The sequence below is a fragment of the Echiichthys vipera genome, assembly GCF_963691815.1.
Source record: "Echiichthys vipera genome assembly, chromosome: 22".
Taxonomy (NCBI): Eukaryota; Metazoa; Chordata; class Actinopteri; order Perciformes; family Trachinidae; genus Echiichthys; species Echiichthys vipera.
This window is the reverse complement of record NC_139847.1, coordinates 18,862,490-18,877,190: the sequence shown is the minus strand read 5'-3', so window position 1 is coordinate 18,877,190 and position 14,701 is coordinate 18,862,490. Positions and strand designations below refer to the sequence as shown.

The 14,701-nt window shown below is 42.4% G+C and overlaps 1 protein-coding gene across 1 annotated transcript; it reads right to left on the bottom strand.

Moving 5' to 3' along the window:
• Window positions 1-1,723: 1,723 nt before the first annotated feature.
• LOC310964405 (P2Y purinoceptor 3) lies at window positions 1,724-3,157 on the bottom strand (the record flags this gene model as incomplete). Its single annotated transcript, XM_083937523.1, has 1 exon — window positions 1,724-3,157. One exon carries the CDS (start codon window positions 3,155-3,157, stop codon window positions 1,724-1,726), a length of 1,434 nt encoding a protein of 477 aa, XP_083793649.1.
• Between the last annotated feature and the right edge of the window lie 11,544 nt (window positions 3,158-14,701).

Below are 14,701 nucleotides of genomic sequence, written 5' to 3'. Positions count from 1 at the left end.
TCCATTTGACACATTCAACACTTTAGTTTAAGTCAAGTCAAGATTTATTTAAGTGCATCATCACACTAAGGTGTATCATATGAACAAAAACAAAAAAACAGCAATATTAGAATAAGTACTAACACTGTAAGCTGCATTTATAGTTAATTAAGAAAAATAAGAGCATGTAGAATAAGATGGTGAAACAGTAATAACAACAAAAATGTTAACAATAGTGATAAACCAATGAAACAAATGTAGATTTACAATATGCAGGTTAATTGATGACTCTAAATTGTCCGTAGGTGTAACTGTGAGTGTGAATGGTTGTCTGTCTCTGTACGTCTCTATGTGTCCTGTGATAGACTGGCGTCCTGTCCAGGGTGGACCCCGCCTCACGCCCGATGTCAGCTGGGATCGGCTCCAGCCCCCCGCGACCCTGATAAGCGGTTAAAGATGGATGGATGGATGGATGGATTTACAATGGATAAGTGTAGGATGAGGGTTACAAACACCATGAAGCAGGCAAATAGGATACAGTGAGTTATACCGTTTTGGGGTTTGAGTCTGACTTTGAAGATTTCCAAGAAAGAAGCTACTCCAATGTAGGTAGGAAGACTATTTCGAAGCAAAGGGCTCTGAAATTGGATGACTTTTCATGTATCCTGATAAGTTATCCACAACACACAGAGTATGTACAGGTTTATATAGTGTAATGAGATCTGAGAGGCAGCTAGTTGCTAGCAAAGCTGAGTATTTTAGCATCCCCTCTGACACCGGCAGTGGAGCGAGATTTAGGTTGGTTTGATGAGATCCAATCTTCTGGTGAACGTCTAGATTCTAGCAGCAATGTCGTAGACAACACGCAGGCTTTTGATGGATAACTGGGAAAGGCTGGACAAGAGAAAGTGACAATTCTATTTTCCGATGAATTAAAAAATGGATTCTGGCTATGTTGCAGAGGCTGGGAAAAACTTGAGAACTAGAGGACAGCAATCGCCTTATTACTTAACTCGTTTGGTCGTTACTGCAAAACTTCATCTCAGCTGCAAGTTGGTTTAAACAAGTTTATATGGGAGTTAGCCCATTGCAATGAAAGCCAAGCATTTTTATGACAGCTACAATTTGTAATTTTATGCAGCAATTAGCAAGGTATGCAAAGATGCAATAGTCTGCAGCATTTGAATGTTTCTCTGGATTTTTTCATCCTTCACAAAACTACTTCTATCTCTTGTTGTGTATGCAACAGAGTGCAGCATCAGGCCTTCATCCTTCATGGAGAGACTGTCTGAAAGTGTCTGCCTATATTCCTATTTGACTGGTCATTGCTCCGTGTCCCGCTCCATGACTTTTCGAGTGTAGCCCTTTCGGAACATGTAAAAACACTTTTACCTTTAGTCAGGTTTGGAGGGCATACTGTACAAAGATGATCCCAGTGTTGGACGATCAATCTGAAACACGTTATACATATACACGCTGTAAAGGCAAATGACAGATTATCACCCTAATGAGTCATATTTGCTTTCATGTTGCATTTACTTTCTGGGTAACTTTCAATGTATGACTAGCAGACCAGCAAGTAGGCGCAAAAGAACTGAAATAAAAGGCATATAAGAATTCTTGCTTGGTTCCTATTTAATCATTGCTTTTGCTATAGTGGTCATATAATATATTATATATGTTGTTTTCCAGGAAAAGTCAACCTACAGTGCATCTAAAATGGTTTCTTTCCTCATGAAAACCGTCATTCAACTAGGTATCTGACTTTTGCTCTGTTCATGTATGACGGGCTGTTGTGAAATGCTTTATTCTCCTTATTGTCAATTCTGTCTTCCAGCCCTCCCTCCTCTATGTCCTCTCCTTTTCCCATCATCCTCAGTGGCAACAGAAGCCCTCCATGTTGTTGGGTGGTGGTGTGTACTGCCTGGCAGCAGTGAGCTCCCCCCTTGTCTTTAGTCAAGAAGTAAAGGAGGGCGTTGAGCCATGCATTGAATGATGCCAAAGGCCTCGTGATCTTGTAGCACATGGAGACCATAGTCATAGTCTGACAGTGGACTCCCCTGGTCACTTTCAATAGGAGGAAGATGGTTCTAGTAACATGGAAGGGGAAGAAACACAGAGCAAAGAGAAGGGTGATGGTGATGATGGTCCTGATAGATTTACGTCTGCGGTTGGCGTAAGGGGAGTGAGCACCAAGGAAGATGGAAATCCCTTCATCTCTTCCTAGTGCCCTCTGCAGTCCATTGCCTCCTCTTCTTCCTCTGACGATTGCAGGGCTACTCCTCGCTCTTCTCTCTATTCCATCATGTCCTCCCTCTCTCCGACCTCTGCGGGAAGACGGCTGAGAATGCAGAGTCCTAAATATGGTCAGGACAACGTGAGAGTAACACCAAGCAATTATGGAAAAAGGCACAAAAAAGCCCAGCAAATGGAGTATGATGCCATAGGGTACGTAATCAGGAAACTCCTTATCTATGGCATCGTCCCAACAGTTCTGGTACTCCTCAATGATCCCTCCCATGTTACCATAGCTGGCATTACCGTTTATCGATGATACTTCATGGCTTTGGTCTTCAATACTGCTTGCATTGCCACCAAGCCCTCCAAGTCTTGTCATATGACCAGTCTGAGCAAACCGGAAGATAGGGCAGGTCAAGGCAAACACTACAATCCAAACTAGGACACAAGTGCACTTGACAGCCTTCTTGGTCTCTAGTGTAATGACTTTCATTGGGTGGCAGATACCAAGGTACCTGTGGACAGAGATACAAGTGAGGAAGAAGATGGAGCAGTAGAGGTTGAAGTAGAAGAGAAAACGGACCAGGCGGCACATGAAGTCCCCAAAGACCCAGCGGTCACGCATGATGTAACTAGCCACAAGGAATGGCAGCGACAGACCATACATGAAGTCTGTGGAGGCCAGGTTCACCATATAGATCAGTGAAGCATTCCAGCGCTTGGTCCGGCGGAAGGAACGGTAGAGGATTACAGAGTTCAGGGTGATGCTGAAGAGGAACGTGAAAGAGTAACAGATGGGGAGGAAAATGTACTTGTAGGACTCGTCTATGCTGCAAGATGGAGATGGAGTGGTGGTGGAGGGAGAGGGCAAAGAGGAGCTGAGCGAGTCATTGAGTACAGAGGCACTGATGTTAGGAGGAACTCCACCTCTGGATGACATTGTGAGGGATGAAGTGATTTTCATGTGAGGGAGAAGTTCAACAAGGCTGTGGCTTTTGCTTTTGGGGTTCCGCCAGGCTTCTTCTCTGTCATCCTTGTACTCTCTATCGTGTAATGGTAGGTTCGTATGATCCTGTACAGTAGATTTTCAGATGGTTTCAGATGGTTCTGATCCTGACTGGCTGAGTCGCTGTTCACCTAGAGATAAGGAGACAAAGTAGTCAGTCACTTGTATATAAAATGTGAATCAGTGTTGAACCAAAAACCCAAGATGACTTCCTCAAATGTCTTGTTTTGTCAACAACTCAAAGATATTCAGTTTGACATATATTGTGTAGCAGATGAATCGGAAAATGAAAACGTTTAGGAAGCTGGAATCAGGGAATTACCTTTTCTTATTTAAAAAGAACTGGCCAACTTATTTAAACCGGTGAATCAACTATCAAAATAGTTAGCGATTTCATAAACATCAGCATGTCAAGTGCGTTAGCATGCTGATGTTAGTATTTAGCTCAGGTATAACCTCTGCCCTCTTGAAAAAACATTTGGTTTCTTGGCTTGTGTTAAAGGGTGTTGATGGAAAGAAGCAGTGCTTGCCACCACCCCACCTCCTCCTTACCTTTGACTGTTTATGGAGCCTTTGCACAATCTATTTGACCTCCTGTTATATGCTGCTGATTCTTACTGCTTGTTTGCCTTCCTGTGTACAAGGGTATGCTGCTGATTCAGTCTCTTCTCACCCCATTAACTCAGCAATAAGTAACCACACTTCCCCTCGGTGTCTCCATGCGGCCTCCTGTACATTGTTTGCTCTCTCTCCTTTGATTATATACTGTGACTCATCAGTGTTGTCTTCACGATCCTATTTTTTGTGGATGGAAATGGAACATATACACTGGAGATCGAAATTAGAGAACAAAGTATTACCACTGTTATTTTTAGTGTTCATTATTTGAAAGAATATCGGCTGTGTCTATACCACTGCTGTACTTCAACAGGTGAAGAAGAATAAGAATTCCTTTATTAGTCCCGCGAATGGGGAAATTCGATTTTCACTCTATTATTTTTTTTATTTTACACACACAGGCCCAAAATACACAGAGACAGGACCTATATACATGCAACCAATGGAGAGATGTTAGTGCGAGGGGGCTGCCTGTGACTGAGCAGTTGAGGGTTCCTTGCCTTGCTCACCAGTGCCTAGGAGGTGAACTGGCACCTCTCCAATCACCAGTCCACACTCCATTCATGGTCCACACAGGAACTCAAACCAGCAATCCTCCAGTTCCCAGCCCAGTCACCTATGGACTGAGCTACTGACGCCCTGGTGAAGCAGTTCCTTGAAGCTCAAAATATTGAATGAAATGAAATGTTCAGCCCAGAGTCCAGATCTAAACCCCATAGAGAATCTCTGGGAAATCCTCAGCATCAAAGTAATGTGTAAGAAACCCACTCCAGTTAGTGAACTGTGTTAGAGAGTGAGTCAGAATGGACCCAGATCAAACCAGAGCAGTGTGAGAAACTAGTAATGTCCTGTGGGTGCAGATGGGCTGAAGTCAGTCAAAGCTGTGGCCTCTACACTTCCTGTTCATTTTTCAATCCTAGAGAAGAAAACAGTGTTGACATTTTTCTCTAAATAAATTGGTTATTTAAAATAAAAACATGCTGGTACAGCAGTGGTAAAGCCACAGCTGATATTCTATCAACATTTCAGAATAAATCAAGTATTCATAATTTGTTCTCTGAATTTCATCTCCAGAGTAGATGGGATACAGTACAGACTCATTAAAGTCAACACGACTGAACAGGATTCGCTCAGGCGATGCGTCAGGTCTCTGCTGAAAGCCTGGCCATCAGCCGTACCCCTGCACATGAGGATCAGCACACAGGCAGGTGCAACCGTGTGTGTTTGTGTAAGTGTTAAGTGAGCCATCCGCAGGTTATACCACTACTTCACTTCAGAGGTCAACTAAATAAGGGTAATGTGTCAACCGCTAGCGTGACATATTAACAGTCTGACACAAATAGGATGTAAAAGGTCTACGCCCTATAACCTAAACACGATCTTACAACCTGGGGCGGTCTCATCAGTGTCTGACTCAGAGCTAAAAACAAGAACAAAGTAGGACATTTTAGACCTGCTTTCTGTGTAACTGTTAATGCTTTATGAAATAACCCCCTATTAATGTAGTAAACCATTCAGACAATCATTAGTGTACCCTTTTTCATGCAAGATACACATATTTACACATTTTTTTTATGCCTTGAAAGTAGCTTGAGTCGTGTAACCCATTGCAGTTTTAACAGTGTTACATTTTCGGACTATAATGCGGTCCAAACGGAGGATAAAGAAAAACATGGATAATGTAACTGAAGCGTTTCAAGGGTCAAGATTTTTCTTCTGTAGAATAAAGCAATGAAGTCCAATAGATGTGTTTCACGTTTTTATCTTATGAACAATTAACACTGTTATCAAGGAATCCATTCAATACATTACAGCTAACCATTTAGCAAACAACGATGCAGTGTTCTAGATATGTAAATACACCTTTCCTTCCACTGACTTCCATTCATTTTTATAGAATATGAGACTATGTTAGCACAGTGCAGTGACAGGACAGGCCCTGAGAGCACAGTTTTCCTTGCAGCATGAATACGTGTGATTTTACAAATATAGAACTTATTGAGATCGATTGAGGCTACCTTAAGTTAAGTGTTTTGAATTCGATTTTTTCACCATGCTGCTCTATTGTCACAGTGATATTCTCCCAGTGTGAGGTCTTTTGGATTTGCATGCTGGCATTAGATAAGCATGTGTGTGGGTGTGTGTATATGAATATGTGTATCCCTGTGTGTATATTTTTGGGGGTCGGAGGTCTGAGTTTTCATGGTGTTTCTCTGTTGTTCATGTTTTGTTTCGTTTTTGGTTTTGCTTTTATTTTCTGTAAGGCACTTTTTGCTGCTGTCAAAGTATGAAAAGTGCCATATAAATAAAGGTTGATTTGATTTGATTTAAAGAAATCAGGGCCCGGATTCACAATTCAACTAAAGGCAGAAAGTAGCTCTTAACATATTGATTGAGGAGTTAAAAATAAAGTGTGTCAAACCCAACGCTAGGACATTGTTGGTCTAAGAGAATTTCACAACACATTTCAGCACTAAAAACAGCTGCTTAAATCTGTGAAATGTTGAAATTAGCCAAGAGGACTCCTGAGTCACCAAGAGCAAATCCCAAACAATCCTAAAATGGCTGCTGTCGCAAATCTGCCGCGTAATCGCTTAAACATTTTTAGAAAGATCTTCTTTGACAGTTATCCTCGCTCTGAATGTTCCTTTAATAATATATTTCCTTTCATTAGTTGTTATTTGCACCTCTCACTGTCACCATGGTAATTGTAGTTTGATCATTCATCATGGATCCCTGCTAATTGTTAACGAGCTGTCAGACATATAGTGACAGGCTGATATAACTCTTTGTTTCATGTTCAATCATCTGATTTGACTTTAGTTGGATATGGAAACTCCTACAGTATTTCTATCAAGAATTCACTGACAGGGACACAAAACAGACCAAGACCCAAGACAGCCAACCACAGTATGATGAAACATGACATCCCCATAGCAACAGGGTCAACCCCGCCCTTTCTCTTAGCTTGAGTAACAGTTGGTCTCAGCAGCTTTTTGTAGAGGTTTTCCAGGACACTAGTGAGGAACTATAAGTGCTGTTTAGGAAAACTCCAGCGGGAAGATACATGTAATACAGAAGCTTACAACTTACAGTGCATGACGTGTAAGAAAACATGCTACTGTACAAAGCCAACTAAGTTACCTAAGCGTATGTACACACACTGATAACAAAACTGAATGCAGACTTGATGTTCACTGTGACAGATTTAACCACTCAAGCTTGTTTAAAGAGTCTGCTCATAGGTTTTGATACCACACAGGAATAAATGGAAATAAACAGCCACCTGAAATGGTACAAACGCATGTTACTAATTCACATATTAGTGAAAATGAATTGTTTTTAGACTTTGTTGACTGTCTTGATTGTCTCTCTGCAGTTCAGTCTGATGGGTTGCACAGTTTACTGAGGCCCCTTTAGAACACAGTTTAGAACCTAATGATCACATCCCTGCAGCTGCTACCAAATGCACAGGTGGAGACAGTACACAACAGGGAATATATCAACTTAGATAGAACCTTGTTGTTAAAATGAAGTCTTAGATTCAAGTTGAAGCTATTTCTGTGACTTTAATGGCCTGGCATTTGTAAAACTGTACTAAGGAGTACAAATGTTACCTTTCTGTGAGGCCAAATCATGAGAAGCTGTTTTCCTAGGAGCAGCCAATAGCTTCTGAGAAAACCCACTCCAGCCTGCTGTATCATCTGCCTCTGAATTCATATTCATTCTCATTTAGAAATATTCCAGGGGCCGTTTTTAATGTAATTAGAGTTAGCTATAAACTGATGTTTAGAGTGAACTGTTTTATTGCTTTAGCAAACGCTCTGGTCCAAAAATAACCCTTGATGCATTAGGAGTTTAGTGATTGTGTAAAGAGAACTGCATCAACTCATAAATACCTGCATCACTGCAATCTGCTGTTAGACAAAGAGCTTACCTGTGCCAGCCAAGACTTTTACTCCATATGGCTCCTGTTGTGTCCTGTTCAGCCCATCAGAATAATCACAAGAAAACAGGGAAACATCCAAAAGGCTTTGGCTGCCCTGCAGCTCTATTTCAGCAGCTTCACAAGACACCTTATCCCGGTTATTTAAAAAGCTCAGAAAACATCAGCAATGAGCAGTGTGGCAGCAGTTTGGCTCATCAGTGACCTTGACAGTTGGACCACTTCAGCTTTCACCTTTTTCTGCTGCTTCTGAGCAGTCCCAGCTGTTTCTATGGTAATTCAGTCCCTCCCTCTGTCCCTCACTGTGTGTCATCCAATTCTTCTTCCCCGCTTCACCTTTGTGTGTGTGTGTGTGTGTGTGTGTGTGTGTGTGTGTGTGTGTGTGTTTGTGTATGTGTATGACTCCCTCTTTTCTCACCTGTTGAGCTGGATGTTTTGCAAGTGCAGCTGATCACCCTGAGAGCACAGACAGATGAATGGATCCCATCAATATAATACGTACATTTATGTTCTTCTGAGAATCAGTCCTTGTCCACTTACACTGATCCTCAGCTATATTCCCTCTGATTTTGTTGTGGTGCCCAATTGTGAACCCAAATCACCAACTTTACTCCCGATTAACCTTACCTAACCTCACATAACAAAACCAAACAACCTAATCAAACCTGACCCAACAAAACCTAACATAACCTGATTTGAACTGTCCTGACTTACCCTAACCTAGCCTATCCTAACCTGACCCAACCTAACCTAACCTGCCCTAACCTAACATAACCTTACATAACCTAACCTGATTTGAACTGTCCTGACCTACCCTAACCTAGCCTATCCTAACCTGACCTAACCTAACCTAATCTGACCTGTCCTGACTCAACCTAACCTTACCTATCCTAACCTGACCTAACCTAATATAACTTTACATAACCTAACCTGATTTCAACTGTCCTGACTTAACCTAACCTAGCCTATCCTAACCTGACCTAACCTAACATAACCTTACATAACCTAACCTGATTTGAACTGTCCTGACCTACCCTAACCTAGCCTATCCTAACCTGACCTAACCTAATATAACTTTACATAACCTAACCTGATTTCAACTGTCCTGACTTAACCTAACCTAGCCTATCCTAACCTGACATAACCTAACCTAATCTGACCTGTCCTGACTTAACCTAACCTAGCCTATTCTAACCTAACATAACCTGACCTGAGCTAACCTAACCTACCCTGACCTAACCTAACCTGACCTAACCTTACCTGACCTAACCTGATTTGACCTAACCTAACCTGACCTAACCTGGCCTAACTTAACCGGATTTGACCTAACCTAACCTGATTTGACCTAACCTAACCTGGTCTGACAGGTCCTGGTCTGACATGTCCTGACCTGACTAAACCTAACCTAACCTAACCTAGCCTATCCTAACCTGACCTGACCTGACATAACATAATCTGACATAACATAACCTGTCCTGACCTAACTTAACCTAACCTAACCTAACCTTGCCTATCCTAACCTGACCTAACCTAACCTGACCTGACTTAACCTAACCTAACCTAACCCGACCTAACCTAACCTGACCTTACCTAACCTGACCTAACCTAACCTAACCTAACCTAACCTAACCTAACCTAACCTGACCTAACCTAACCTAACCTAACCTAACCTAACCTAACCTGACCTAACCTAACCTAACCTGACCTAACCTAACATAACCTTACATAACCTAACCTGATTTCAACTGTCCTGACTTAACCTAACCTAGCCTATCCTAACCTGACCCAACGTAACCTAATCTGACCTGTCCTGACTTAACCTAACCTAGCCTATCCTAACCTAACATAACCTGACCTGATCTAACCTAACCTACCCTACCTCGACCTAACCTAACCTAACCTGACCTGACCTAACCTGATTTGACCTAACCTAACCTAACCTAGCCTATCCTGACCTAACCTAACATAACCTTACATAACCTAACCTGATTTGAACTGTCCTGACCTACCCTAACCTAGCCTATCCTAACCTGACCTAACCTAATATAACTTTACATAACCTAACCTGATTTCAACTGTCCTGACTTAACCTATTCTAGCCTATCCTAACCTGACCTAACCTAACCTAATCTGACCTGTCCTGACTTAACCTAACCTAGCCTATTCTAACCTAACATAACCTGACCTGAGCTAACCTAACCTACCCTGACCTAACCTAACCTGACCTAACCTTACCTGACCTGACCTAACCTGATTTGACCTAACCTAACCTGACCTAACCTAACCTGGCCTAACTTAACCGGATTTGACCTAACCTAACCTGATTTGACCTAACCTAACCTGGTCTGACAGGTCCTGGTCTGACATGTCCTGACCTGACTAAACCTAACCTAACCTAACCTAGCCTATTCTAACCTGACCTGACCTGACATCACATAATCTGACATAACATAACCTGTCCTGACCTAACTTAACCTAACCTAACCTAACCTTGCCTAACCTAACCTGACCTAACCTGACCTAACCTAACCTAACCTAACCTAACCTGGCCTAACCTTGGCTATCCTAACCTGACCTAACCTGACCTAACCTAACCTAACCTGACCTAACCTAACCTAACCTAACCTAACCTAACCTAACCTAACCTAACCTAACCTAACCTGACCTAACCTAACCTAACCTGACCTAACCTTACATAACCTTACATAACCTATCCTGATTTCAACTGTCCTGACTTAACCTAACCTAGCCTATCCTAACCTGACCTAACCTAATCTGACCTGTCCTGACTTAACCTAACCTTACCTATCCTAACCTGACCTGACCTAACCTAACATAACCTTACATAACCTAACCTGATTTCAACTGTCCTGACTTAACCTAACCTAGCCTATCATAACCTGACCCAACGTAACCTAATCTGACCTGTCCTGACTTAACCTAACCTAGCCTATCCTAACCTAACATAACCTGATCTGATCTAACCTAACCTACCCTACCTCGACCTAACCTAACCTAACCTGACCTGACCTAACCTGATTTGACCTAACCTAACCTGACCTAACCTAACCTGATTTGACCTAACCTAACCTGATTTGACCTAACCTAACCTGGCCTGGTCTCGCCTGACCTGATCTGACCTAACCTAACCTAACCTGACCTAACCTAACCTGGTCTGACATGTCCTGGTCTGACATGTCCTGACCTGACTAAACCTAACCTAACCCAAAGTAGCCTATCCTAACCTGACCTGACATAACATAATCTGACATAACGTAACCTGTCCTGACCTAACTTAACCTAACCAAACCTGACCTAACCTAACCTGACCTGACCTAACCTGATTTGACCTAACCTAACCTGACCTAACCTTACCTGGCCTAACCTAACCTGATTTGACCTAACCTAACCTGACCTAACCTAACCTGGCCTGGCCTAACCTAACATGACTTAACCTAACCTGACCTAACCTAACCTAACCTGACCAAACCTTACCTTCCCTATCCTAACCTGACCTAACCTGACCTAACCTAACCTGACTTAACCTAACTTAACCTAACCTGACCTAACCTAACCTAACCTTCCCTAACCTAACCTAACCTGACCTGACCTGACCTAACCTAACCTGACTTAACCTAACCTAACCTAACCTGACCTAACCTGACCTAACCTTGCCTATCCTAACCTGACCTAACCTAACCTGACCTAACCTAACCTAACCTGACTTAACCTAACCTGACCTGACCTAACCTGACCTAACTTAACCTAACCTAACTAAACCTAACCTAACCTTACCTAAGACAATGCCCCCTGTCACACTGCTAAACAGGTGTAACAGTTCCTTGAGGCTAAGAATATTGAAACACCTACACTTGAGGGGCGACTGTGGCTCAGTGGAAACTGAACCCCAAATCGCTCCTTGTGCTGTGCATGGGTGTGTAAATGTGGTGTGAATGGTTAGATTAGATGGTATGTAGATGTCCACTGGCATCTGTGTGAATGTCTGTGTTAATGGGTGAATGTGATAAACACTGTGAAAGCGCCTTGAGTAGTCAGAAGACTAGAAAGGCGCTATATAAGTACAAGTCCATTTACCATTACTTCCTGTTCAATCAAAACATTGTTGAAATCTTACTGTTCTCTCATTCTGATCACTGTTTTTTACACAGAATAAAGTTTTTTGTTGAAGTGCCTTGGTTATTTAATAAAACATGCTAGCAGTGGTATAGCCACAGAGGATATTCTATCACATTCTGAATAGTTTAGAATTGTACAGTTATAGTGAGTTTACATGCATGAATACTCCGGATACTAAAGGAGTTCTCTAGGTCTGTTCACCGGGGTATGAGAGCTCAGATTTTACCCGGGGTTTGGTGTTTACATAAGGGTTTGAGAAACCGGAGTGGGATCAGGATTCCTGAATTGTCCTGACCCGTTTCTCAGAAATTGTCCAAATTTGAATGAATATTCAAAATCATATTTTGCCAGATAATAGCTCAAATGATCCGAAATGTGCACCACATGTAGACTCTTCAATCCTAAACATGACTCTCAAGACCCATGTGCGTAGACCTTAAGGAAACTTTTTCCAGCAGCAGCTTAGAGACCAATCTAATACGGACCTGGCAAATGGACTTGTGCTTATAGCGCCTTTAGTCTTCTGACCACTCAAGGCACTTTCACACTACTTGTACATACATCTACATACACCTACATACCATCTAATCTAATCTAACCATTCACACCACATTCATACACTAATGCGCAGCACGGGAAGCAATGCAGGGTTCAGTGTCTTGCCCAAGGACACTTCGACATGAGGACCGGGATCTCTGGAATGGAGGATGACCCACTCTACCACTGAGCCACAGTGTAAACACATGGCTCCCATTTTGCTGCAAAAGTCCTTACATTTAGCAAGCAGTTGAATGGGGCTTCTCTCTGTCAGGAAGTGTCCAGATCGAAAGGAATATTTTAACAGGTAATTATAAAAGAATTAGCAAGAGAGGACGGATTAGTTCGGCAAGCATATTTATTTAAAAAAACATTAACAACCCACTTTATTTGAATCTAAAGATCAATTAAAAAGATGACTATTTACAACTTTACAATATGTACAATGAGAAAAGTATTGCAACATCTAACAACTAAAACTATGGAAGTAAATCTGTGCCATCGGATTTTAAATGAATAAGCTATTGAATTTCTAGCACTGAATATTTATGCGTTGAAAATAGGTATCTGAATGTTTTGACTCTTTATTTTTCAGTGTTCATGAATTCAAGGTTAAAGCTGAATTTTGCCCGTTTACTTTTGTAACTTTGAATTTATAACATTACATTTTATGCGTTGTGTTTTGCTTCTGAATTTGGCATATTGACAATTTTAACTTTTCATTTTCTAATGCTCAATTTTTTTAACGTCAAATTTGTTGAAGAGTTAAATTCAGAGTCAAAACATTCAGACGCATATTTTCAATGCATAAATATTCAGAAATTCCATCGCTTTTTAATCACAAAATCCGACAACAAGGATTTACTGTGTGTGTGTGTGTGTGTGTGTGTGTGTGTGTGTGTGTGTGTGTGTGTGTGTGAGTGTGTGTGCGTAGGTGTGTGTGTGTGTGTGTGCGTAGGTGTGTGTGTGTGTGTGTGTGTGTGTGTGTGTGTGTGTGTGTGAGTGTGTGTGTGAGTGTGTTCCCTAAACGGACTCATGAAGAGACTCAAAACCACCAAGACTCTTCTGTATCCGGCAGACTGCTTCTTTTTCTGTGGTATCTGTTGAAGAGGCACAAATACAAAACATGCAGTTAACGACTCCCCTGAGTTCTGGTGTCACACAACATGGACTGAGTGTTTAAAAAGTACTTACACTTTGGAGCCTCCCCACGTTCTCCTGATACTCTTCCTCTTTCTCCCTTTGTGCCTCCTCAAAGTCCTGCATCTCCTCCTCAAGGCCAGAAGTGCATGCCACTGATAAACCTCAGTGTCATCCTCTCCTTCCTGAGGACGATTCCCACCCCCTCGGCTGCTTACGCCTCCTTTTACCGGTGGAAGCGCAGGAAGAGGAAGTGGCTAGCTGTTCATCCTCCTCAGGTGGAGGCTGCCCGCTGGGCCCCGGCTCCTCTCCACTGCTGCTCACGGCTCGACACGTCTTTGCCGATCAAAAAAACAAAACATAAATAACCATTACTATTGTTTTGACACTCACTGACAGATTTATCACTTTCCTCCCGGCCTAACTCACTGTTGTAGCCGTACGGGCTAAGCCCCCGACCTGCTTTGCCAACCTTTGACATCTCTGGCTCAGCATTCTGACTTCTTTCTCCTGACTTCCGTTCTTCAGCTGCAGGCGCCTGAGTTGGTCCCTCAGCTCCAAGCATCTGATATCTGGACACTCTTCGTCCTCCTCCATCACTGCGACAGGCACATCTTCCTCCTCATCCACCAAATCCACGGAGGTAGTCAATGGCACTGCCGGATTTGTGGCCCTCATTGTTCTTTCCCCTTGTAGTTTCCTGAGATCCCGTTCCCTTGTCCAAATCCCACACTGTTTGTCTGTTACCCGTTCCTGTTACACTCGACCGTCTCGTCATCCTTCGTGGTGTACTTTTCCCCCTGTAATTGGATCCCTTTGTTTCTGTTTATTAAATATTTGTTTAGTACCATACTCTGTGTACTTGGCATTGGGTCTGCTTCCTCTGTGTTATTTCCTGTACCGTTCATGACAGAAACCGCATTTCTGCAAACCCAGCTTCTGTCAGTGCGGCTGGAACATGACCTGTCGGCCTTGGATAAGGCTGACGACCTTCCTCCGGTCACCCTGACCTTTTTTTTATTGTAGAAAGGCTGGGGCAAGACTGGAAGTAGTCAGTTGTTACAGTGATTTGCACTTTCTTCTTCGCAGAACTCACTTCT